The 22,898-nt window shown below is 45.7% G+C and overlaps 1 protein-coding gene across 2 annotated transcripts in view; it reads left to right on the top strand.

Annotated features, from left to right (window-relative positions):
- The window catches only part of TEX9 (testis expressed 9), an 82,116-nt gene that overhangs the window by 50,603 nt on the left and 8,615 nt on the right, over window positions 1-22,898 (top strand). For both annotated transcript variants that reach the window (XM_029575112.1, XM_029575111.1), the window contains 2 exons: window positions 857-939; window positions 2,218-2,391. In XM_029575112.1, the coding sequence (XP_029430972.1) occupies window positions 857-939; window positions 2,218-2,391 (257 nt within the window). The remainder of the gene's footprint in view (window positions 1-856; window positions 940-2,217; window positions 2,392-22,898) is intronic.

The raw sequence follows: 22,898 nt of genomic DNA, 5'->3' as shown, positions 1-22,898 counted from the left end.
CTATTGCGCACATTCAAGGAGTACCTATCCAGGACATTTGCAGAGCAGCAACCTGGTCATCTGTTCATTCGTTTACATCACACTATTGTCTCGATCAATAGTCTGCTTCAGATTCCTCCTTGGGATCTGCAATTCTAAAAAACTTTTCATAAATATTGAAGGCTGTCCACCTTCCATTGGTTGCAAAAAAAAAACAACTTTCTCTATTCCGAAATGTCTTTTGCAACCTATGTGCTTGGGACTCCCACTGTGCATGGCTAAATGCCCTGCTTATTGCTGGATAAAAACAAGTTTGCTTACCGTAAACGGTGTTTTCCGTAGATAGGGAGTTTAGCCATGCACTCCCACCCACCTCCCTGGACAGCCTTCCATCCTCACAACACCTACACCAGCACTTAGCTTGGAAAACCAACTGAGAGGGAGCTCGAGGAGCGCAGGAACCACAGAGCAGGCGCACTTCAAAGCTCTTCGAGCTAAGAGAGTAGCTCCGCCTTCGTGACATCACGGATGACGTCACCCACTGTGCATGGCTAAACTCCCTGCTATCTACAGAAAACACCGTTTACGGTAAGCAAACTTGCTTTTCAGTTGTTACCAGAATTTAAAAATATTCTAACAAATGAATGAAACAAACAGTCTAGCAAATATTTAGATTTTCTATGGTATCTGAACTAGACATGCACTCGTCAAAGCCCATCCTGTAACTTACAGGGCATATTTCCATGTTTTTTATTTTATCACAAGCTATACCTAAAATCCATTTTGGTTTAATCTACTAAAATGATAGTTATGGTAATTGCTGTCATTCAAGTAATTCTCTATAATTAATAAATTCAGCTGATGATTGAATTTACAGAGGCCCAGATAAGGTTTCTTAAGGCAAAGCTGCGAGTTATGCAGGAAGAACTGGACAGTATAGTTCATGAATGTAATAAAAAGGTAAGATCTATGTATTCTTTACAGTTGCATTAATACATTTATCTCCTTTCTGTGCAACTAGCTAACTTAAATGTCTCTATGATTAAACAGGACTATTATATGTTTATATCATTGGTTATTTGCCCTGTGAAAACTAATTTCCCTTAAATATTTCATTTTCAAAATGTTTATCTGATAAAGTAAGACACTGTGAGGGCAATTCTCAAAAGGTCTTCCTAAATGCAACCTTGTGCCCAGTTTTCAAAAAGAATAAATCATGTGCTCTTTTCCCTTTGAAAATTGCCACAGATACAAAGTACCTGCAGAACTTTGCACTTGCTTTTTCTGCGGGTAACATTTTCTATGGAAAATAGTGTGTAGATTTTGAAAATGGTATCTACATACACACTTTTTTAAATCCTGCCTAAAACAACATTCATGAATGCCTGTAGAACTATTTTTAGCCAAGTAGATTGAAGACAGTTGTCAACCGCCAATTTACCCAGATAAGTTTCTGTTTATCCAGGTAAATAGTTTAAACCCTGATATAATATAAATTTTCTCCAGACCTGCTACATATTTTTTTGCTCAGCTACTCTTGAGACAACTTTTTCATTTGCTAAGAAAAATGTATATTTTTTGTAAACCGTTATAATGGCTCTACCGAATGACGGTATATAAAACTCAACAAATAAATAAAATAAATAAATAAATTTGTGAAGAAGTCATGCAGTGCTATTTTAGCAATATCTGACACAAATCTTATTTTGGTAAACATAGTGGTGCATGGAGAGATCATATTCATATTGTATCATGAAACAGTATAATTTTACCTGATAAACATTTTAAAGATTCTTTCCCTTTGTATGGCTCTTGGCTTATCTGTAGAATATATTGCTGTGATTTTTTTAAATTGTTCTTTGTATGTTACAGTACCTGAATGTAATCCACTTTGAAGTGCTGAAAAAAGTGCAAAAAGCGGAATATGAAAACAAAAATGTTACTAACAACTAAACAAATGCAGTATGTTTTGTTGATACCGTGACCTTGATGCAAGTAGGGTCTTTTATTTATTTATTTGTAGAGTTTTATATACCGTTATTCGGTAGAGCCATCATAACGGTTTACAAAATATGCAATTATCATACAAAATATGCAATTAGCATTTTGATTAAAAAATTCATCCTGTTTGTTCATATGGCAGAATCCTTTCATTAGTGGCATCCAGTTCTGATGCTTACATAAGATTTTGAAACACCTTCTAATTCCTTGAAAGAATTTTTCTTTGTTGGTTACTAGGATGATGAGAATCATAGGTTGAACACTCTGGTTAAAGACCTTGAGGAAGAACGGGCTAGACTTCTTCGAACAGTCAACATCCAGCAGTCACAGGCTGAAAAGTATAAATGTCTTTCAGAGGAGACAAACAGAAAAAGTGAAGGATTGCAGCAGCAGCTCACTGCAACAGAAAAGGTACACAATTGATGTTGGATTTTTTTGTCAGATTAACATAATATATTTTTCTGCTTTTGGATATTTTTATTAATTTGTTAGAAATGAAAAATTATAATTTAATTAAATTATAGATTGCGAGCAGGATCCCCTCCTGAACTCAGAGTATTTTCTAGCCGGCCTGGATTTGGTGTTTGCACTCCAAAGGTGCATTAGAAATATAATCAGGTCTAGAACCCCCTCCATTACCTTGTCCTTGTATGTACTGACTTTTTTTTTTTTATCAAATTCTGCAGCAATACAATCAAGTATTTGAAACATACTTAACAAGCATTCCCTTTCCCTATATGGCATCCACCCGTCCCCCCACCCAAACACTGCCCCAGACGTAAATATACATACATACAATGGAATGAAGCTCAGCCAACCACTATCTGAAATATTATATACAATACAGTTTACTAAATGCCTTCAACCATTCGTAAGAGCAAAATAATAAGATCTAATACACAAACGCCTATTCCAGCATCCTAACATTCTCGTGTAATACTAACCCACAGAGTATTGGTATTTCTACCATTTTAGATATGGTGCCAAGTCTTATCAAAAGTTGTCAGTTGGTTATAACGAGAAACAGTGAGCTGTGCCAAGTGGTAATTATTATGCAGCCTATTTAGAACAACCTTAACTGTTGGGACATCTGAATGTTTCCAAAAGGCTTCCAATTCACAACGAGTTGCAATAAATATTTGTTGACACAGCCTTTGTTGGTATTTATCAATTCCCTTAACAGGGATGTTAAGTAAAATATATCTAGGATCACAGACATCTTCCACTCCTATTGCATTAGAAATCCAAGCAGTTATTTGCTTCCAGTTGGACGAGACCACCCTACACTCCCACCAAATATGGAAGAAGGTGCCAATATCACCACATTTCACCAGCAAGTATCATCTGCATTGGGATGTATATGGTGCAATTTATCTGGAGTCATATACCAGCATAGTAATACCTTATAACAATTCTTCTGGAGCATGGCCTAAATGGAACACTTGCCCACAAACAAGAAGGTCAAGTCCCATTCTTCTATGCTTAAAGCTTTCCCCATATTTTTCTCCCAGGCTCGCATATGTTTAAATTGTTCTTCCTGAATATACCCAGATCAGTCCAGACCAGTGGGTTGTGCATTCCTACCAGCAGATGGAATCAGAGAGCAAATCTTTGGGCACTGCTACATATACGAGAGTGCCACCTACAATCCCTCAGTATTTCTCTGACTCCAGCAGATGGTAGAGGTGCACTCCTGCAGTCTGTTAGTTAGTTTTAAAGAAAAAAAGAAAATTTAGATAGTTGGTAGGCTAGCTTCCTGAGGTGTTAGGCACCATTGTGGGCCATCCCTCAGCGGAAGCCGGGCGACCGGGGGGTTGGACACTCCTGACTAAGGCTTCGTCCGCAACAGGCCAGTGTGCTTGATAGCCAGGGCTCCTGGCTCCCTCACACACCGAAGCTGCTCCTTTGGATCCCTGCTTCTCTGAGGCTGACTCCGTAATGTTAAAAAAACAAAAAAAAAATGTTTTTCTTCAGACTAAGGTAAGGAGTCTGTGCTGGGGACAGGCCTTGTCCACTTGGCAGCAGGCCGGTGGGATTTGAGCAGCTAGTCTTCCCGCACAGTTTCGTTGGCACCCGGAGATCTGGGCGCTTTGAAAGTGGGGAAAGGAAAAGGAATTGCTGGCACGGGTCGGCAGCCGCGGCATGCGGTCTGTTTTCTCCTAGGTGGTTTTTTTCTGCGCCTCTCTGCTTCTGGGAACTGCACTTTAGGCCCAAGGTGCCTGATTTTTCTTGCCCGGACCCGCGTGGCTGTGCGGCACCGCTAATGGCACCCCACTCCAAAATGTCGGCCTGCCGTGCGTGTGGTGCGCTGGAGCAGGTGTTGGATGCGGCCTCCCTTTGCCCGGCCTGCAGTTCGGGCCAGGAGTGTTCCTCCTCGGGCCTTAGGCCGGGAAAATCAGGTCTTTGATTGGCAGAGCCGGTACCCCCTCCCGCAGGGGGTGGGGGGGGGGTTCCACAGCAGGGGTTGCGGGAGGAGGATTTCCCCCTCCTCATTTTAGCCCCTGTGGAGCAGGATTGCTCCTTTTGGTGATGACGTGCCGATGCCCAACCATGCTTCGGGGGGGAGAGGAGGTCCCGGGGGAGTTTTCCCCTGAGTTTATCCTCCTGCATCAGGCATTCCTGGCTAGGAAGCAGGCGGCTTTTAAGAGACCGGCTTGCCAGGGGGTCCTGTCGGAGCTTCCACCCAAGCAGGCATTAGTGGGTCCTGCGGAACCTCAGCAGCACCATAGGGACCAGCGTAGGCCAGCAGTCAACGCTAGGCTGCTAATCCCGCAGGGTGGAATTTGGATTCTGGGGTTCAGCTGGACCTGGTACCAGGTGGTGTTCTGGGTGATGTACCACAAGACGACCTGGATGCAGATGAATGTCCTTCTTTGGGCGAGGATGATCCCAGCGTGGTGCGTCTATTTAAGCGTGATGAGCTGCGCCCCCTTATTCCCTAGGTATTGGAGGTTCTGGGGCTTAAGGTCTCTCAAGAGGAGTCTGACAGCGAAGGAGTTAACCCAGTCCTGGATGGGATTCGGGGGCCGACGACATCCTTCCCTTTACCCAAGAAGGTCCACAAGTTGGTAACCCTGGGGTGGGAAGCCCCGGATGCAGATTTAAAGGTGGGCAGAGCTATGGTGAAGATCTTTCCTCTTTCGCAGTACGTCTTGGATCTCCTTAAGGTCCCGCAGGTAGATGTGGCTGGCTGTGCCGTGACTAAGAAAACCACAGTTCCCGTGGCCGGGGCTGCTGCCTTGAAGGACATGCAGGACCGCAAGCTGGAGATCCAGTTGAGGTCGCTGCTCTGAGTCTTCGGGCAGCGGTTTGCGCCAGTCTTATGCAGAGGGCTTGCCTCTGTTGGGTTCAGGAGGCCATTCCCAGTACCGGCCCCAGCGGTACTGGCCCGGAGCAGGCTGCGCATCCAGAAGCAAGCATCGCATATGTGGCGGACGCCTTGCATGACTTGGTGCGTACCTCCTCACGTAACATGGTGTCTGTGGTGACGGCACAGCGCTTCCTCTGATTGTGGAATTGGTCAGCGGATTTGTCTTCCAAGTCCCAGCCTTGTAACCTTCCCTCTAAAGGCAAGCTCCTTTTTGGGGAAGATCTGGACCAATTAGTCAAGCTACTGGGAGAGTCCAAAGACAACAGGATACCAAATGATAAAATATCTTCGAGGAAAGTGTTTCCCCCTCGGGCTTGCTTTTGGGATTCATGCAGATTTCGGGCGGACAGACACTCAGCTCCATCTGTGCTCAAGCAGACTCCAGGACGTCAGCAGTCCTTTCGCGGCGGACGCCATCCAGGCAGAGAGCCCACGAGCCTCGGAGTGGAAAGCCCTTCCAATGAGGCCACAGGTACCCATTCCGCTGTCAAACTGTAGGAGGCAGATTGTCGAGCTTTTACGTGGATTGGGCAAGGATTACCTCGGACCGCTGGGTCTTGGAAGTGGTCAGGGACAGTTACGCTCTCGAGTTTCTGCTCCCAGTTCGAGAGGCATTTGTGGAGTCCCGCGTGGCGGCGCGCGAGGCAGTGCAGGGGACCCTGCAACGGCTTCTCTATCTAAGGGCCATTGTCCCAGTTCCCTTGGCAGAACAGGGCCAGGGCCGGTACTTGGTGTACTTTGTGGTTTCCAAGAAGGAGGGCACATTTCGTCCCATTCTAGATCTGCAGAAGGCGAACCAGTGTCTTTGGATCCCCTGTTTTCGCATGGAAACCTTGAGGACAGTGGTGGCCGCTGTGTGCAAAGGGGAGTTCCTCACGTCACTAGATCTCACCGACATGTATCTGCATATCCCGATCCGGCAGGATCACTGTTATCTACGGTTCAAGATCCTGGGTCCACATTTCCAGTTTCAAGCCCTTCCTTTTGGCCTGGCGACAGCTCCACACACTTTCACCAAGGTCATGATGGTCAAGGCGGCGTTCCTTCGCAAGGAGGGGGTCCTAGTTCACCTGTACCTAGACGACTGGTTGATTCGAGCGAAGTCAAGGGAGGACTGCGAAAGATCGGTACAGAGGGTGATGTTCACCTTACAGTCGCTCAGCTGGATCATAAATGTGCAGAAAAGCCACGGAGCCCACTCAGTCGCTGGTTTACTTGGAGCGCTTTTCAGTACCTCTCGAGGCAAGGTTTTCCTGGCATTGGACCATGTGACGAAGTTGCAGGATCAGGTCAGGACCCTCCTTCAGAGGGAGGCTCCTACAGTCTCCCATCACTTACAAGTCCTGCGATCCATGGCCTCCACCTTGGATTTGGTTCCATGGGTGTTCGCTCACCTGCGGCCGTTGCAGCGTGTGCTTTTGTTGAGGTGGAGCCCGGTGTCAGATCAGTTCTATCTACCATTGCCACTGCTCCCAGAGTCCAGAGTCAGTCTGTCGTGGTGGCTCTCACACAGCAACCTGGAGCAGGGGGTGGATCTGGACCCACCAAACTGGGTGGTAATCTCTACAGACGCCAGCTGGTCAGGCTGGGGAGCAGTTTGCTTAAACAAGTCCGCTCAAGGCCTCTGGTCCCCAATGGAGAGATCCTGGACCATCAACCGCCTCGAGACGAGGATGGTCTGACTTGCCCTGCGAGCATTCCTGCCCCTAGTTGAAAACAGAATGGTTCGAGTGTTCTCAGACAACCTGACAGTGGCTTACATCAACCGACAAGGCAGGACAAGGAGTCTCGCAGTAGCACTGGAAGCAAGGCTTTTGTTTGCCTGGGCAGAGCACCACCTCAAAGGAATTGCTGCGTCGCATGTCGCGGGGTGGAGAATGTTCAAGCGGATTTCCTCAGCAGGCAACAACTTTATCCAGAGGAGTGGGAGCTGTCTCCCAAAGCTTGGAACCTCATTTGCGCCAGGTGGGGTGTGCCTCAGTTGGATCTGATGGCTACTCGGGCCAGTGCGAAGACAGAGCGCTTCTTCAGCCGCCGACGAGAGGTGGGCTCGGTAGGATTAGACACCATAGTGTGCCCTTAGCCCACGGGAATTCTTCTCTATGCCTTTCCCCCCTGGCCTCTGATCGGCCGGCTTCTGCATCGCATAGACATCCAGACAGCGTGGTGCTGGTGGCTCCAGAGTGGCCGTGTCGCCCATGGTTCACCAACCTGGTTTGAATCGCTCTGGAAGGTTCTCTAGAACATAAGAACATGCCATACTGGGTCAGACCAAGGGTCCATCAAGCCCAGCATCCTGTTTCCAAAAGTGTCCAATCCAGGCCATATGAACCTGGCAAGTACCCAAAAACTAAGTCTATTCCATGTTACCGTTGCTAGTAATAGCGGAGGTTATTACCGTGTTTCCCCGAAAATAAGACATGCCCAAAAAATAAGACCTAGTAGAGATTTTGCCGAATTCCTAAATATAAGACCTCCCACGAAAGTAAGCCATCCCTTGTAAACAGGGGCAGATTGACCTATCGGGGGATCGGGCTTCCCCCAGTGGGCCGGTCAATCCTGTGACTTTTTTTTTTTTTTTTTTTTTTAAATAAAGTTTCCAAGGTATTAGGGGCAGACGCGAGCAGTGGTATCCCGAGGGGAGCCAATGCCCCCGGGCGCAAGGAGGCTCATGCGGCCGCTGAGCCTCCTTGCCCGAAGAAAAAGATTGCGTTCAAACGCGCTGATGCTCTTCCTCCTTCCTGCCTGTGTGCCCCGGAAGTAAACGTTGCCGGAGCCGCGTGGGCAGGAAGGAGGAAGAGCATCAGCGCGTGCAGAAGAGGAGGAGCCGCCGCGGGCTGCTGCAAATCCCAAGTCGCAGCGGCCCAAGAAGAGGAAGAGGCCCGGTAGCAGGGCCGAGGAAGAGGAAGAGGCCCTGTAGCAGGGCTACCGTGGCCCGAGAAGTTCAGGGCCGCTGCAGAGTCCATCCTGCAGCAACCCGCGAAGAGGAGGCCCAGAGGTGAGAGAGAGGCTGAGGGTCTGTAGAGGGTGTGTGCGTGCGTGTATGAGATGAGTTGAGAGATTGTGTGTGGGAGTGAGGATCTGAATGTTTGCAGAGGCAGCATGTGAGAGCCTCTGTGTGTGAGAGAGACAGCGTGTGACGGTGAGAGCCTATGCTTGAGCAAGACAGCATGTGGAAGTGAGAGAGAGCCTGGGTGTGTGAGAGTCAGACAGCATGTGCCAGTGAGAGACTGTGTGTATGAATGATTGTATGAGAGACAGCATGTGACAGTGAGAGCCTGTGTGTGTGTGTGTGTGTGAGAGAGAGAAATGCATGTGAGAATGAGAACCTGACTGTGTTTGAGGGAAGAAGATGGAGAGAAAAGAAATACGGAAGAAAAAAGGACAATATAAAAGGAATTGGCAAAAAAATAAGAAAGGGAAGGTGGAAAAAAAAAAAAGCCTGTGACCAACAGATTAGAAAACTAACATCAGCCAGCAAAGGTAAAAAAATAAATTAATTAATTTTTAGTGTTTGGCACATATAATCTTTGGGAATGTGCAAGAATAGCACTTTCTCTATGCGGATCTCACAATGTACGAGATCAGCATGGAGAAAGTGGAAGCCCATGGGGCCTGCACAGAGGAGGCAGCAGAATGGGCTTCAGTGTCAGTAGCAGCAATCGGCGCCTCCCCAATAGCCATGTGGCAGCAGTGACAGTGGCAGCAAGATTACTGACATCTGGGGATGGTGGCAGTACCAGTCGAGGGACCCCTTCCAAGCAGTGTGCAGAGGTTCAAAAGCAGCAGAGTCAGCCCAAGCTGACTACCATGAATGCTGCATACTCTTACCTCTCTCTGACAGCACACTGGTGGGACATGGCTGACGCAGGGGCAGCCAGCAGCTCTATTAGACATCCCCTGAAAATAAGGCCTAGTGCATCTTTGGTAGCAAAAATTAATATAAGACACTGTCTTATTTTCGGGGAAACAGGGTATCTAAGTCAACTTAATTAATAGCAGGTAATGGACTTCTCCTCCAAGAACTTATCCAATCCTTTTTTAAACACAGCTATATTAACTGCACTAACCACATCTTCTGGAAACAAATTCCAGAGTTTAATTGTGCGTTGAGTGAAAAAGAACTTTCTCCGATAAGTTTTAAATGTGCCACATGCTAACTTCATGGAGTGCCCCCTAGTCTTTCTATTATCCGAAAGAGTAAATAACCAATTCACATCTACCTGTTCTAGACCTCTCATGATTTTAAACACCTCTATCATATCCCCCCTACAGCTGGCTCATCTCCTGCGTCTGCTCCGGCAGGGGCCAATATTTTCGGATCGGGAGGATTACTTCTCTCTTGCAGCTTGGCTTTTGAGAGGCGACAATTGCGATTGAGAGAATATTCAGAATAGGTCATTTCCACTCTTTTTCAGGCGCAACAACCGGCTACTTCTATGGGCTATGTTATTGTCTGGAAGCCTTTTGAGGCATGGTGCCTGCAGCGTTCCTTGAATCCTTTATTTATTTAATTTATTTAAAAACGTTTCAATACCGTCTTAGCGAATAAAATTTGAACAAAACAGTTTACAATTGTTCCTCAGAAATAAAACTTAAACAAATTAAAATAAAGTAAAACATTAAAATAATAATAAAGTTTGAAAACTACAATAGTGTTTGTATCAATATAAACTATTAATATTATAACTTTATAAAATTAAAATTTACTTTAAATTTAATTTAAAAACAAGAAAGAGTGAAGAAAAAATAAGGCATAATTATAATACAAAACGGAAAATGAAAGAGTTACCTGGCCTCTTAATCAGTGATTCTAAATGCTTCTCTGAAAAGGTGTGTTTTTTAATGTTTTCTTAAAATCCTTACTGTTAGAAATTTGACATTGAATTTGGTAAGGCATTCCAAATGTATAGGTCCTGCAACCAAGAATGCTCTTTGGCATGTTGCGTTTAATCTTGCTAGTCTTATAGATGGAATATCCAAAAGACTCATGTTTGAGTTTATCAACAGATGTTCCCCAGGTGTTGGATTTCCTTCAACAGTGGTTGGCTAAGGGTTTGGCATTCAATTCCCTTCGGGTCCAGGTAGTGGCCTTAGGTGCCTTGCGTAGCAGGTTCACAGTCGTTCACTGGCGGCTCATCCAGATATTACCTGTTTTTTTCTCAAGGGGGTTAAACATTTATGCCCTCTCGTTCGCCAGTTGTGTCTGGATTGGAGTTTTAAATCTGTTGCTTCATGTGCTTTATAGAGCTCCTTTTGAACCCTAACACAGAGCGACAGTAAAGGATTTGACCTTGAAGACAGTCTTCCTGGTCGCCATTTGTTCTGCTCGCCGGATTTCAGAGTTGCAAACTTTGTCTTGTTGGGATCCTTTCCTTAGAATCTATGAGGATAGAGTCTCGCTACTCACGGTTCCTTCCTTTGTCCCCAAGGAAATATCTGTCTTTCATGTCAATCAGTCGGTGGATCTGCCAGGGTTTCCGCAGTGGTTCTGGGTTCCCCCCAGGAGAGAGATTTTCATCTTTGGGAAGTGTGTGCGCTCTCTTGTGCTATTTGTTTTATTCGGCGGACCTAAGAAGGGTGACAAGGCCTCTAAGGCTACAATTTCGCGCTGGATTAAGGAAGCTATTTGCTCAGCCTACGTTGCCTGAGGACATCAGGCTCCCTTGGATCTGAGAGCTCATTCCATTAGGGCCCAGGCTACCTCCTGGGTTGACTGTCAGCTTCTGTCACTGCAGGAAATCTGCAGGGCAGCGGTTTGGTCCTCCCTTCACACTTTTACCAAGCATTATTGTTTGGACGTTAAGGCACATGATGAATCGTCCTTCAGTGAGCATGTTCTGCGCGCGGGTCTTTCTGGTTCCCGCCCAGTGTAGGGTGGCTTGGGTACATCCCACTGATCTGGACTGATCTGGGTATGTTCAGGAAAGGAAAATTGGTTCTTACCTGCTAATTTTCGTTCCTGTAATACTACAGATCAGTCCAGAGGCCCATCCCCTTTTCAGATTCCGAAAGACTGCCTTAAGCTCGAATTATTGGCTGAAATTAGTTTTCCTATTGCAGATGCTCTTGAAGGAGCAGGGTCTGAGGTGGAATTCTTGTTTTATTGTTCAGTTATGGGTGAGTTGGTTGGCTGTTGTGTTTGGGTTCCAACCCCTTCGCCCGTTAGTTTAGTTATTTAGTTGTCGAGGGCTTGGGTACAGGCCAATACTGAGGGACTGCAGGTGGCACTCTCGTATATGTAGCAGTGCCCAAAGTTTTGCTCTCTGATTCTATCTGCTAGTAGGGATGCACAACTCACTGGTCTGGTCTGATCTGTGGTATTACAGGAACGAAAATTAGCAAGTAAGAACCAATTTTCCTTTTTATCTCCCCATTAAGTGTGCCATAGACCTTGGAGACCAGACCCTGCATCTTGTCTACCTTGTTACAAAGTTCAAATAAAGATTTACCTTGCTTCAAGGGCACAGTAGTAATCTTTTTTGACATTAAAAAAGTCTCACCTGGGCATACACCAAGAAGTCTGTGTTCCCCAAACCATATTTACCAATTAAATCAAAGAATTTCATTAAATAGATGCCTTGATAGTATTTGTTCTAGGCATATAATACCTTTTGGTTTTCCAGCTCTCATAGGCTCTGTGCTGTAAGCAAGCCGAGAAGAAGTCATGGAAGTTATAGAAGAGATGTGTAAGAAAGAAGTAGCATCATTTACCAACCAGCTTTTCTTTCCATTGAGACCATATCCACTTTGTGTTATGTAGAGTAAGTGGAAAACATAAGAACGGTCTCCAAGTCGATCTAGGTTGCCACAGAAGGGCAGAAAGAGGCATCTCTCCCACCAGCGATTGTTCAAGAGCAACCCATTGTTTCACATTACTTTTCTTGTGTATGTCTAACAGTGCCCTTAGTTGGGATGCAGCAAAATACCAAGACCACCCCTCACCTTAGGCTGGTACATAACCAATCGGAAGACCCTTGGAGGCCTATGTCTCCAACTAAAGTAAAAAAATTTTCTTTTGCCAGGAGCACAGTATGGCTGCAGATACAACATCCGGCAAGGTTATAAATAGATGTAGAAATCGAGGGAGGATGAGAATCCTTCCCTATTCGATGTCTCCAAATCCTTATCTATAGTCGTAGCCAACAGAATATAATTCAAAGAAAATAGATCCTTTACATATGGACCAATATGCACCTCCAAATATTTGTTTGCTTAGCCCATTTAAAGGGAAACTTTAGTTTAATATTTCCAAATTCATGACCAGCTAGCATTAGAGTCAATATTTCAGATTTGTCAAAATTAACTTTACATAGAAACATAGAAATGACGGCAGAAGAAGACCAAATGGCCCATCCAGTCTGCCCAGCAAGCTTCACACATTTTTTCTCTCATACTTATCTGTTTCTCTTAGCTCTTGGTTCTATTTCCCTTCCACCCCCACCTTTAATGTAGAGAGCAGTGATGGAGCTGCATCCAAGTGAAATATCTAGCTTGATTCGTTAGGGGTAGTAGCCGCCGCAATAAGCAAGCTACACCCATGCTTATTTGTTTTACCCAGACTATGTTATACAGCCCTTTTTGGTTGTTTTTCTTCTCCCCTGCCGTTGAAGCAGGGAGCTATGCTGGATATGCATGAAGTATCAGTCTTCTCCCATGCTGTTGAAGCAGAGAGCCATGCTGGATGTGCATCGAAAGTGAAGTATCAGGCACATTTGGTTTGGGGTAGTAACCGCCGTAACAAGCCAGCTACTCCCCGCTTTGTGAGTGCGAACCCTCTTTTCTTCTCCCCTGCCGTTGAAGCAGAGAGCTCTGCTGGATGTGTGAAGTATCAGTTTTTCTTCTCCCCTGCCGTTGAATCAGAGAACTATGCTGTATATGCATTGAAAGTGAAGTATCAGGCTTTTTTGATTTGGGGTAGTAACCGCCGTAACAAGCCAGCTACTCCCCTCTTTGTGAGTGCAAATCCTTTTTTCCACATTTCCTCTTGCTGTTGAAGCTTAGAGCGATGTTGGAGTCACAGTAAGCATGTGTATGTTTATTTAATAAGGGTATTGACTCCAGGCAGTAGCCATCATTCTGGCGAGTCACCCACTCTTCATTGGCAGCATCTTGACTTTATGGATCCACAGTGTTTATCCCACGCCCCTTTGAAGTCCTTCACAGTTCTGGTCTTCACCACATCCTCCGGAAGGGCATTCCAGGCATCCACCACCCTCTCCGTGAAGAAATACTTCCTGACATTGGTTCTGAATCTTCCTCCCTGGAGCTTCAAATCGTGACCCCTGATTCTGCTGATTTTTTTCCTATGGAAAAGGTTTGTCGTTGTCTTTTGATCATTAACACCTTTCAAGTATCTGAAAGTCTGTATCATATCACCTCTGCTCCTCCTTTCCTCCAGGGTGTACATATTTAGATTCTTCAATCTCTCCTCGTACGTCATCCGATGAAGATCCTCCACCTTCCTGGTCGCCCTTCTCTGTACCGCCTCCATCTTGTCTTTGTCTTTTTGAAGATACGGTCTCCAGAACTGAACACAGTACTCCAGGTGAGGCCTCACCAAGGACCTGTACAAGGGAATAATCACTTCCCTTTTCTTTTTTAAAACCTGAAACCGCGCTAAACTGATCTATTTCATGTACTATCCCCTCCAACGAGGTACATGGATTGTCAGAGTAAACAGGATGTCATCAGCGAATAGAGATAATTTTAAATGTAGGTCACCAAATTGTACCCTTTGATCTTTGAGGATAGTCACACTTTAGTGACAAAGGGTTCCAAGAATAAAGGGGAGTGGAAATCCAAATGAACTGTATTCGATGGGGGGAGAAAGGCTGATGTGCACGGAGCAGGAGAGAGACCTTGGGGTGATGGTGTCTAATGATCTGAAGTCGGCAAAACAATGTGATAAGGCGATAGCTAAAGCCAGAAGAATGCTGGGCTGCATAGAGAGAGGAATATCGAGTAAGAAAAGGGAAGTGATTATCCCCTTGTACAGGTCCTTGGTGAGACCTCACCTGGAGTATTGTGTTCAGTTCTGGAGACGTATCTCCAAAGAGACAGAGACAAGATAAGATGGAGGCGGTCCAGAGAAGGGCGACCAAAAAGGTGGAAGGTCTTTATCGAATGACTTATGAGGAGAGATTGAAGAATCTAAATATGTACACCCTGGAGGAAAGGAGGAGCAGAGGTGATATGATACAGACTTTCAGATACTTGAAAGGTTTTAATGATCCAAAGACAACGACAAACCTTTTCCGTAGGAAAAAAATCAGCAAAACCAGGGGTCACGATTTGAAGCTCCAGGGAGGAAGATTCAGAACCAATGTCAGGAAGTATTTCTTCACGGAGAGGGTGGTGGATGCCTGGAATGCCCTTCCGGAGGAAGTAGTGAAGACCAGAACTGTGAAGGACTTCAAAGGGGCGTGGGATAAACACTGTGGATCCATAAAGTCAAGAGGCCGTCAATGAAGAGTGAGTGGCTCGCCAGAATGACGGCTACTGCCTGGAGATAATACCCTTATTCAATAAACATACACATGGTTACTGTGACTCCAACATCGCTCTAAGCTTCAACAGCAAGAGGAAATGTGGAAAAAAGGATTTGCACTCACAAAGCAGGGAGTAGCTGGCTTGTTACGGCGGTTACTACCCCAAACCAAATAAGCCTGATACTTCACTTTCAATGCATATCCAGCATAGCTCTCTGCTTCAACGGCAGGGGAGAAGAAAAACTAATACTTCACGCATATCCAGCATAGCTCTCTGCTTCAACGGCAGGGGAGAAGAAAAACTGATACTTCACGCGTATCCAGCATAGCTCTCTGCTTCAACGGCAGGGGAGAAGTAAAACTAATACTTCACGCGTATCCAGCATAGCTCCCTGCTTCAACGGCAGGGGAGAAGTAAAACTAATACTTCACGCGTATCCAGCATAGCTACCTGCTTCAACGGCAGGGGAGAAGTAAAACTAATACTTCACGCATATCCAGCATAGCTCCCTGCTTCAACGGCAGGGGAGAAGTAAAACTAATAGTTCACGCATATCCAGCATAGCTCCCTGCTTCAACGGCAGGGGAGAAGTAAAACTAATAGTTCACGCATATCCAGCATAGCTCTCTGCTTCAACAGCAGGGGAGAAGAAAAACAACCAATAAGGGCTGAATAACATAGTCTGGGTAAAACAAATAAGCATGGGTGTAGCTTGCTTATTGCGGCGGTTACTACCCCTAACTAATCAAGCTTGATATTTCACTCGGATGCAGCTCCATCACTGCTCTCTACATTAATGGCGGGGGTGGAAGGGAAATAGAACCAAAAAGCTAAGAGAAACAGATAAGTATGAGAAAAAAATGTGTGAAGCTTGCTGGACAGACTGGATGGGCCGTTTGGTCTTCTTCTGCCGTCATTTCTATGTTTCTATGTAAGAATAAAGCAAAAAGAAGCGGAAATAGCAGACCTCCCTGTGATGTACCTCTCCCTACGCCAAAGCTTTCCTCATAGCCTCTGTTCACTAACATAGGCCTTTGGAGATTTGTAAAGTTACCTAATTCATCCCATAAAATAAGGCCCAAAATGCATTTCTTTACAGCATCTTAAATAGAAAAGACCAGGGCACCATATCAAATGCTTTTTCAGCATTGATGGATAATTATATGGAAAGGATGTTCTCTTGTTTAACTCACCAAAGGATGTCTTCAATTTTACGGACATTATCTGCTGCCATGCAATTGGGAATGAAGCCAACTTGATCAGCATGAAGTAAACCAAAAATAACCCAATTCAGCCTCTCCACTAATAAGAGAAATCTGTCTATATGACCCACATAGAGAGGAATCCCATCCCGGTTTAGCTGTAACTGTGATTCTGGCTATGTTGGATCTAGCTGGAAAAGATCTCCCCTCCCTTATATAGTTAAACAAATTTGATAGAGGAACTGCTTAAATGTGAGAAAACCGTTTATAATAGCTGTCCGAGAAGCCATCCAAGCCCAGAGATTTTCCTGATTTAAGCAATTTGATAACCTGTATTACTTCTGAGCTATCTAAATACTGTTGCTGTTCACTAGAAAGTAAGGGCAGAGGCAATGACTCAAGATAACAATCTATAGACTCATCTCTTATACCCTCATCTTTGCCATATAGATGAGAATAAAACATCGAAAAGCAACTCCTAATGGCTGAAGTTGTGGTAACCATTTCAGCCTGCACATTCTCAAGTTTAGCAATAAAACCTTGGGAGTATACAGCCTTCAGCCTCCAAGCTAAATGCCAACCTGCCTTGTTGGCCCCTTCAGAGTATGCCTGTTTAGTCAACTCAAGTTGTGTAGCATTAAATCAGAATCCAGTTAATTTAACTCATTCTGAGCTGCAGATAGCTTCTGGAAAACTGCGGGAGAGCTTTGTAATTCTAGTCAGTAGACTAGTCCTCAATTTCTCTCTTTCTTTTTTTTTCTTTTATGGGAGGCATGGGGGATCAGAATACCCATCACTACAGCCTTAGAACATTCCCAAACCATCCCCAGGGGGACCGAAGTAGAAGTATTCAGATGAAAATACTCATGTAATTGAGCACCCAAAGTCCGACAGAATATCTCATCTTTTAATAAACTGTCATTTAAACACCTGAGACATTGTCCGATGTGATTTATTTTGATGTGTAAATCTATCCAAATGGGTGCATGATCAGACCAAGTAATATTGCCAATCCTAGCATCCATTATCCTGTTCTATAAGGTTTTATCTACTAAGAAATAATTGATATGAGAATATGTCCCATGTGGAGAGGAATAAAAAGAGTAAGTTATAGAGTTGGGATAACGCTGCCTCCATATATCCATTTTTTCCATCAAAGAGGAAAGTTTCCTCATTCCCTTCAGAGTTTTAATAGCACGATGAGTTATCCAAAATTGGTGTTCTAGTAAAATTGAAATCCCCTCCCAAAATCAGCATCCCCTCCACATGAGACAACAACATTTTTCCAATGCTTTCAAATGATAACTGGTCAAGATTAGGAGCATATATATTAACAATATTAAATATTTCACTACCCACCTGTAGTTTCCCGAGTAAGAACCTGCCCAGAGGATCTGCAAACTGAAATATCATCTCATGGGTAAAGTGTTGTGAAATTAGTATTCCCACTCCCGCATATTTCCCCCCTTTAAAGCTTGCTGCCAAGTACTTATGTGTAAAATCCTTAAATGATAAAACATGCTCGTGCCTTTTCCTCAGATGGGTTTCCTGGACCAAAACCAAAGAAGCTTTATAATGAGCTAACTCCTGAGATAGAAGGTTATGTTTTCAGGGTGTAAGTCCCTTAACATTAAGGGAAAATATATGAATAGCCACCATTATGAAGAGAATACGTCTCCATCACTTCATTCACCAAAAAAAAATTCCTGCCTTCTTTCAGGGAAGTATTGGTTTCTTTGATTTGCTACTTTCTCTTTAGAAATAATGTTCCTTTAAGAACTTAAAAAAGAAAAAAAAAATAGGAGATGGAGCAAGGGGCTGAACGGTGAAAAGGGAAGTAGGGAGTGGCATTCAGAGACTCTGAATTGAACAGCTGTCTAATCCGTGGTGTGGGGCTTGAGGGCCAGGAGTTTGTTGCTTAGGAGAGAAAGGTGTGGTGGACGATAAGAAAGGGAAAATTGATTTCATACTTGCTAAAAGAAAATTGGTTCTTACCTGCTAATTTTCGTTCCTGTAGTACCAAGGATCAGTCCAGACCGCTGGGTTGTGTCTCCCTTCCAGCAGAGGGAGTCAGAGAAAAAAAACTGAAAAGGCACCCCTCTTAACCTGGTGTGCCACCTGCGATCCCTCAGTATATATATCATCAAAGCAGAATAACCAATAAAGAAGAACAAATCCCCAAACATAACAACCAGTGGCTACAACAATACTCGCAGTAAAAGAAACAAACCGTACCGCCGCATAACATATCAATCAAGAAGATTCCTTCCCATGCCTGTAAAGAACTCTGCCGAGGTAAGAAGAAGGAAGAAAACATACAGAAAAAACGGACTCTCCAAAAAACCCAAGGGCAGGCATCTGGACTGATCCTTGGTACTACAGGAACGAAAATTAGCAGGTAAGAACCAATTTTCCTTTCCCTGTACCTACCAGGATCAGTCCAGACCGATGGGATGTACCAGAGCTGCCCTAATTGGGGTGGGATCTGGAGAGTCCCGCACGAAGAACACTGCTGCCAAAACAGTCGCCCTCCGGATCCCGGACGTCCACACGATAAAATTTCGCAAAAGTATGCAAGGATTTCCAAGTGGCTGCTCTACAAATCTCCTGCGGCGAGACCGACTGGCTCTCTCCGCCCAAGAGGCCACTTGAGACCTGGTAGAGTGCGCTTTCAAGCCTTCTGGTATGGCCCGCCCAGCGCAAAGATAAGTGGAGGAAATGGCCTCCTTCAACCACCTAGCAATCGTAGCTTTGGATGCCTTGTGTCCCCGTCTAGGACCAGTCAATAAGACAAACAAATGATCCGATAATCGAAAAGCATTGGTCACCTCTAGATAGAGAAGGAGAATCTGGCGCACATCCAACTTATGCAGATCCTTATCCGTCGCAGAAGTCGGATCCAAATTCGGGAAGGCCGGTAACTCTACCATCTGATTGACATGAAAAGCCGGTACCACCTTGGGCAAGAAGGAGGGAGCGGTCCGCAGCGAAACTCCGGAATCCGAAATACGAAGATACGGATCCCGACACGACAAAGCTTGAAGCTATGAAAATTCGGCGTGCGGAGGTAATGGCTACCAAAAAAACAGTCTTGTATCAAATCCTTCAACGTAGCCCACCGGAGGGGCTCAAAAGGAAGACCACATAAGTCCTTAAGAACTAAATTCAAGCTCCAGGCAGGACAAATTTGTCATACCGGTGGGCGCAAATCCTTGGCCACCTTCAAAAAACGGGACACATCTGGATGAGCTGCCAGCAAAAAGCCATCAATCTTGCCCTGCAGGCAACCCAGTGCCGCGACCTGCACCCGGAGAGAACTGCAAGCTAGACCTTTTTTCAGTCCCTCCTGCAGGAAGGATAGGATGTGTGCCACCAAAGCCAGACGCAGGGGGACGTTCAAACCTTGGCACCAAGAGTCGAAAACTCTCCAAACACGAATATAGGCCAACGACGTGGACGATTTCCATGCTTGCAAGAGGGTAGAAATAACCGAATCCGAATATCCCCTCTTCCTCAATTGCCTCCTCTCATAAGCCGCTAGACAAAAGCGATCCGCTCGATCTAAAAATACTGGACCTTGTTGAAGAAGATTCGGAAGGTGGGTGAGACGCACCGGACCGTCTATCACCAACGAGATCAGATCCGCAAACCACGGCCTTTGGGGCCACTCTGGGGCTACCAGAATGACAGACCCCAGGTGGTTCTCTATCCAATGCACGATCTTGCCCACTAGTGGCCAAGGCGGAAACACATACAGTAGTGCACCGCGAGGCCATGGAAGAACAAGAGCATCCACTCCTTCCGACCCGTGGTCTCTCCAACGATTGAAAAACCGGGGCACCTTTGCATTTGTCCGAGATGATATTGAGGACCCACTGGTCCGATGTGATCCTGACCCACTCCTCGAGAAACAGTGAGAGACGACCTCCCACCACTGGAACCGGGGAGAGGGTCAGAACACCTTCATTGGGACTGCTTACCTTCGGTGGCCCCTTGAGAGCCTCCCTCCCGCAATGACCTCCGACTACGAAAGGAAGTAGGCCAAGACTGAGCCCTCTAAGTCTGTTGTCGGGCGGGAAAAGCGGGCGGCTGCAACTGCCAAAATCTGCGCTGTCCTTGGAAACGGTAACGCGCTGACCCAAAGGGCCTGGAAGACTTAGGATTGTCTTCTGGCAATTTTATACACCTTATTCTCCCCAAGAGACTTAATAAGGGTGTCAAGTTCCTCCCCAAACAACAATTTTCCCTTAAAAGGAAGATTGCCCAACTGAGTTTTGGAAGAAACGTCCGCGGACCAGTTCCGGAGCCAGAGAAGCCATCTAGCCAAAACTGCAGTGGCCATGTTGCGTGAAGATGCCTGCAACAGATCATATAATGCATCCGCTGTGTAAGCTACCTCGGACTCTATCCTATTCGCCTGATCTGCTTCCTCTGGCAGTAACACCTGTGATGTGAGCATTTGCTGGACCCACCCGAGGGTCGCTCGCTGCATGAGGCTACTGCAGACCGCCGCTCTAACTCAGAGCGCTGACACCTCAAAAATGCGCTTGAGGAGGACTTCTAGCCGCCTATCCTGTAAGTCCTTAAGAGCCGTCGCTCCTGTAACAGGAATGGTGGTCCGCTTGGTGACCGCAGTAACTGACACGTTCACCTTGGGAATCCTGAGGATATCCAAGGCTTCCTCTGGTAAAGGTTAGAGTTTGTCCATCGCCCATCCCACACGCAGGGTCGCGTCTGGAGATTCCCACTCCCAAGTGACCAACTGCTTAAGCATTGGGTGGAAAGGAAAAGTTTGGGGCAGGGCACGCAGCCCCGAAAGTACTGGTTTCCCCTTAACTGGCTCCAAACTGGGGACTGGTGCCTCCACTTCCATTTCCTCCAGGTCACGGGATCAAGGGATCCAACTCCTCCCGGCGAAACAGCCGAGAAACCCAGGGGTCGTCCCCCTCTACTGGAGCGGACTCAACACTCCCATCTAGGTTTTGGAGGAGAGGATCCAGAAAAGATCCCAAGGGAGCAGGATCGGAGCCCCCCAGGGGCCGAAAGGGCATCCAGAGACATGTCCTGCCGCGCAATCTTCGCGGGAGGGGGCTGCTCATCCTGCTGATGAGCTTCCACCTCCAAAAAAGCCCTATGCATAAGTAAAATAAATTTTGAAGAAAAAACTGACTGGCCCTTTAAGGGATCCGATAGGTGGGGGGGAGGACCGGGCTCCCCGAGGGGGTGGGCCCCAGATCGTTCGAACGGGATTCAGACTGGGAGGAGAAATCGGATCGCCGTTCCGCGCCTCGAGGCAAAATGAGCCCAAAATCACCCCGGATGATTACCTCTGGTGGTAATCATCCGGGGTGTGCCCACTGCCTCCCCGCCTCCCCACATGCTGAGCACTATAGCCCTCGTGGCATCCCGGAGCTCTGACGACTCGTGGCCTTCCGGAGCTCTGGGAACGCTGCAGCACCCGAGGAAACTCGTCTCGGGGCGCTGAGGGGAGGGACCGGCCCACCGGTTAATCTCCCTCCAGAGATAGACAGACCTCTGGGAACAAGGCTTTTAGAGCTGCCAGCCCCCCTGCCTTACCTCTACCGCTGCTGAGTGAAAAGCCTGGGAAAATAAAACCGCACTGAGCTTTTTTTTTTTTTTTAATACAACCAACTTGCTGTTGCCAAAGCTGTTAACTAAATCATCCAGAGCCTTAGAACTCTGTAAAAAAAAAAAAAAAAAAGATGTAACTAATTTTAAAGAAATTGAAAAATCAGGACCGAAGGTTCTGTCAACCCTTCTGCTGAGTCAGAGAAAATACTGGGGGATCGCAGGTGGCACATCAGGTTAAGAGGGGTGCCTTTTCAGTTTTTTTTTCTCTGACTCCCTCTGCTGGAAGGGAGACACAACCCAGCAGTCTGGACTGATCCTGGTACGTACAGGGAATTTTCTTTTTTTCAGTCTTACCAGTCCAGTCCAGAATCCCATCCCTTATGACTGAAGACTGCTCTACTGCGGGTGTAGTTTCATATGCAGAGTATGATATGGCAATTGCTTTTGTTTGGCAATGGTTGTGCCCTCTTTATAAAGGGAATGCTTGCATGTTGAGGTTCATCGATTATTTTTTTTTTTTTTAATTACCCTGCTCATGTGGGGAGTTTGCTTTTTGCTTTGTTAGAGGAATACTGAGCATCTGCAGGTGGCACACTAACTTATGTATCTATTTATTTATTTATTTATTTATTTATTTATTTATTTATTTATTTAGGGGTTTTTATATGCCGACTTTCTTGATACAGATCAAATCAACTCGGTTTACATAGAACAATAGCTCCTTAACAATAACAAGTCTCTGATGTTTAATCTGTGTACCAATTTGATCGGGGGAACATGTAGGGATCCCTTATAAGCATCTCTTAAAGATCTAGCTGAAGAATGTAATTTGAGAGGGTGAAGCAGGTCTAGGGGGGGTCTGGTGGTAGATGCTTTTGTGGATGATGGTGAGAGATTTGTGGAGTATTCTAAAGTTAACTGGAAGCCAAGGTAGGTATTTTAGTATTGGTGTGATGTGATCTCTTCGCTTAGTGTTAGTCAAAATTCTCGCTGCCGCATTTTGGAGCAGTTGCAGAGGTTTTAATGTAGCGGCTGTAGACCTTGCAGGATCGAATTACAATAATCGACCTTAGAGAACAGGATTGCTTGGAGTACTGATCTGAAGTCATGGTGATATAGAAGAGGCTTGAGTTTTTTGAGCACCTGTAACTTATAGAAGCATTCCTTTGTAGTATAATTTATAAACTTCTTCAAGCTCAGATGATTGTCAATCATAACTCCGAGGTCTCTAGCATGAGTGATTTGGGTGGTAGCGTGCAATT

The sequence above is a fragment of the Rhinatrema bivittatum genome, chromosome 13 (genome assembly GCF_901001135.1).
Source record: "Rhinatrema bivittatum chromosome 13, aRhiBiv1.1, whole genome shotgun sequence".
NCBI lineage: Eukaryota > Metazoa > Chordata > Amphibia > Gymnophiona > Rhinatrematidae > Rhinatrema > Rhinatrema bivittatum.
The sequence above is the reverse complement of the archived record's forward strand: the minus strand, read 5'-3'. Positions and strand labels throughout refer to the sequence as shown.